General features: G+C 35.7%; 1 protein-coding gene across 1 annotated transcript; it reads left to right on the forward strand.

Moving 5' to 3' along the window:
* Positions 1-282: 282 nt before the first annotated feature.
* LOC140433807 (uncharacterized) lies at positions 283-1,227 on the forward strand. Its single transcript, XM_072521783.1, has 2 exons — positions 283-901; positions 950-1,227. Exons 1-2 carry the CDS (start codon positions 283-285, stop codon positions 1,225-1,227), a joined length of 897 nt encoding a protein of 298 aa, XP_072377884.1.
* Positions 1,228-3,309: the final 2,082 nt, after the last annotated feature.

The following is a 3,309-nucleotide window of genomic DNA, read 5'->3' on the forward strand; positions in this document are numbered from 1 at the left end:
AAGATATAGGTGCCGGAGTTAGGCAACACGGATGACGGGGGTTAGACAGGGGAGGTGAAGGTTGCCGAAGCTCGGGCATGGATGTATGTTTTTAGGGTTGAGAATAAACTGATGTTTATGTGAAGTAAGGATTATTATTTGTAACCCCTCTTCGATAACACGACATGGTGGCAGCTGGTGCTTTGTTTTGTTAACATTAAACAAGCAAAGAGTGATCGAACGTGACAGCAGTGCAAATCTTATGCATAACCTATAAATCAGAGGGGACCTAAAATCCTTAAAATGGATGCACCTATCCAAATAAATAAAGAAGTGTTTGCGAACATTTCGGCTCCAAGCGAATTTGATTTTACACAGCCCCAGACATGGCACCAATGGAAGAAAAGAGTAGAGAGATATATGTCTATAAGTGGATTTGGACAAAAATCTGACAAGGATAAACTAGACCTTTTGTTGTATTTAATGGGAAATGAAGCAGAAGATATTTTACTTCAAAATCAACCAGGGGAGAATGCATCCTTTCAAGACGTAATGCAGATTTTCGACAATCATTTTATTCCCCGAAGAAATACAATCTTTGAGAGATTTCAATTTAATTCAAGGGTACAAAGGCCAGGAGAACCTGTGGGAAACTTTATTTCAAGTCTACATACTCTTGCAGAGCACTGTAGCTATGGAGCTCTTAAAGATGAGTTAATTCGTGACAGGATTGTTATCGGAATAGCTGATAAAAAGGTGAGCGAAAGAATGCAACTAAATGATGGTTTGACACTAGAGAAGGCAATACAAATAGCACGCCAAGCTGAACTTCAAGATAGTCAAAATAGAATTATGAGACAGGAGCAGTCAGTTAGTGCAGTTAAACAGGACTACAGGGAGCGTAGTGATAAAAGACATCAAGGTAAGAGTTTTGCTAAACAAGAAACAACTCATGAGAAAGTTAAGGAAGGTTACAGATGTGGATACTGTGGCATACCTACATGTAAAAATAGGGAGAAATGTCCAGCCAAGTTCTCTGAATGCAGATCTTGTTCACGTAGAGGTCATTGGAGTGTGATGTGCAGGAAGAAAGCTGTCAGAGCTGTTAAGTGTTCAAGGTCCACCAGTAGCAGTAGTACAGACGACGAAGGAAGGGATTCAGTAAATCAAGTGGTACATACAGATTCCTTTATTGGCCAAGTGTACCTAGACAAGAAGGATCGTTGGTATAGACATCTTATTGGATGACAAATTTAAGGTACCTTTTTTTGTGGATACAGGAGCAGATGTTAACTGTTTTCCCTATGAAAAATTACCTCCAGAATATATGGGTAAAATTGTGGCATGTGATGCAATTGGTGCAGCGGACGATCATAAATTAGACACAGTGGGTAAGCTACATATAAAATTTACTTATGACGGTTTTACAAATGATGAAACAATATATTGTATTAGGAAGTTGAGACAACCTATATTAAGCAGAGAGTCAATCATTAGGTTTAATGTTCTAAATTTTTCTAAATGTAAGCTTAAACAGGTAAATCAAATCTGTTGCAATGTTGTTCATTGTAATCAATCTAAGAGTACTAATATGTTTTCAAAATTTAATTTAGAGTCTGTTGCTAAAACATTTCCTGGTATTTTTAGTGATATAGGTGAATTTAAAATAGAAATGTCAATTAGAATTAAGCCAGATGCTAAAACCTTATGTACAGAGCGTTCCCAGAACTGTTCCTTTACCTCTGTTACCAAAATTAAGAATTGAAATTGATAGATTGCTAAAATTAGGGATAATTGAACCCATTGAAGATCCTACTTCTTGGGTCAGCCCAATTGTTTGTGTGGACAAGGGAGATTGTGTACGGCTTTGTGGTGACTATACTAAACTTAATGAAAACGTGTTACGGTCACATTTTCCTCTCGGGAAAATATCTCATACACTAGCACAGTTGAAAGGGTCTAAATTCTTCTCAAAATTGGATACCACAAGTGGGTTTTACCAAATAAAATTGAATAAGGAAAGTCAGTTGTTAACAACTTTTATAACACCTTTTGGCAGATTTTTCTTTAAAAGGCTTCCATTTGGTATATCTTGTGCCCCAGAGTATTTTACTATGAGATTTTCAAAAATCTTAACTGGCATTGAAGGCTGTGTTGTCCATATAGATGACATTCTTATTCATGCAAGGACAATAGAGGAACATGACAATATTTTGAACACAGTCCTAACAAAACTTCATAAGGAAGGTATTACACTAAATAAAAACAAATGCTCTATAGCAACAAAAACAGCTAAATACTTGGGTCATATGGTCTCTGAGCAAGGGATATTAATTGATCCAGATAGGGTTAAAGCTATCCGTGATTTTCCTGAACCAAAAAATAAGACTGAGCTGTTAAGATGGCTGGGTATGATTAATTTTGCTGCAAAATACATTCATAATAAATCTGAGATTCTTGAACCATTAACACATTTACTAAAAAAAAATATTAACTTTTTGTGGGGTCCAGCACAAGATAAAGCTTTCAGCACTTTAAAACAAAAGTTAGAGAGCCCTCCAAATCTAGCGTTTTTTGATGCTAATAAAACCATAATTGTTAGTGCAGACTCAAGTTGTTTTGGTATAGGTGCATGTCTATTTCAAGAAAATGTAGATCATACTCGGGAAATAGTGGCTTTTACATCTAGGCTTCTGAACTCAGCTGAAACACGATATGCTCAGATTGAGAAAGAAGCTCTTGCACTTACCTGGGCAGCAGAATATTTTTACGATTTTATTTCAGGAGTTCCTAACCTAATTTTTGAAACAGACCATAAACCTTTACTACAAATTCTGCAAACTAAAAATTTAGATGAGTTAACGCCACGTTTGCAAAGATTTCGAATGCGCCTAATGCGATACAAGTATACTGTAATCTACACGCCGGGAAAAAATTTAATTGTAGCAGATACTTTAAGTCGGGCCCCTTTACAAACAGATACGTTAGCTAATAAAGAACTAACTGCAGAAACTGCAGCATATGTGCAGTCAATTATTCATAATTTACCAATTAAAGATTATTTTTTGAGTTTAATAAAAACAGAACAAGAAAATGAATATATTTGTAAAAAACTAAAAGAATATTCTTTGTCTTCTTGACCTGAAAGATCTAAATTGCCATTTCAATTGTTGCCATACTATCAATATAGATATGAAATTTCCTATTCGGAACAATTACTTTTAAAAGGGTCTCGCATAATCATTCCTAAGAGTCTTCAACTCAAGGTGTTGGAATTTATTCATACAGGCCACATGGGAATTGTAAAATGTCGAGATCGTGCCAAACAGA

This window comes from Diabrotica undecimpunctata, chromosome 2, assembly GCF_040954645.1.
Source record: "Diabrotica undecimpunctata isolate CICGRU chromosome 2, icDiaUnde3, whole genome shotgun sequence".
In the NCBI taxonomy this organism is placed as follows: domain Eukaryota; kingdom Metazoa; phylum Arthropoda; class Insecta; order Coleoptera; family Chrysomelidae; genus Diabrotica; species Diabrotica undecimpunctata.

Bases quoted from the DNA above. Each gene is read 5' to 3' on its own strand.
- LOC140433807 (XM_072521783.1), top strand. From the start codon at position 283: ATGGATGCACCTATCCAAATAAATAAAGAAGTGTTTGCGAACATTTCG. The intron at 902-949 runs GTAAGAGTTTTG...AAGTTAAGGAAG, and splicing joins TAGTGATAAAAGACATCAAG to GTTACAGATGTGGATACTGT.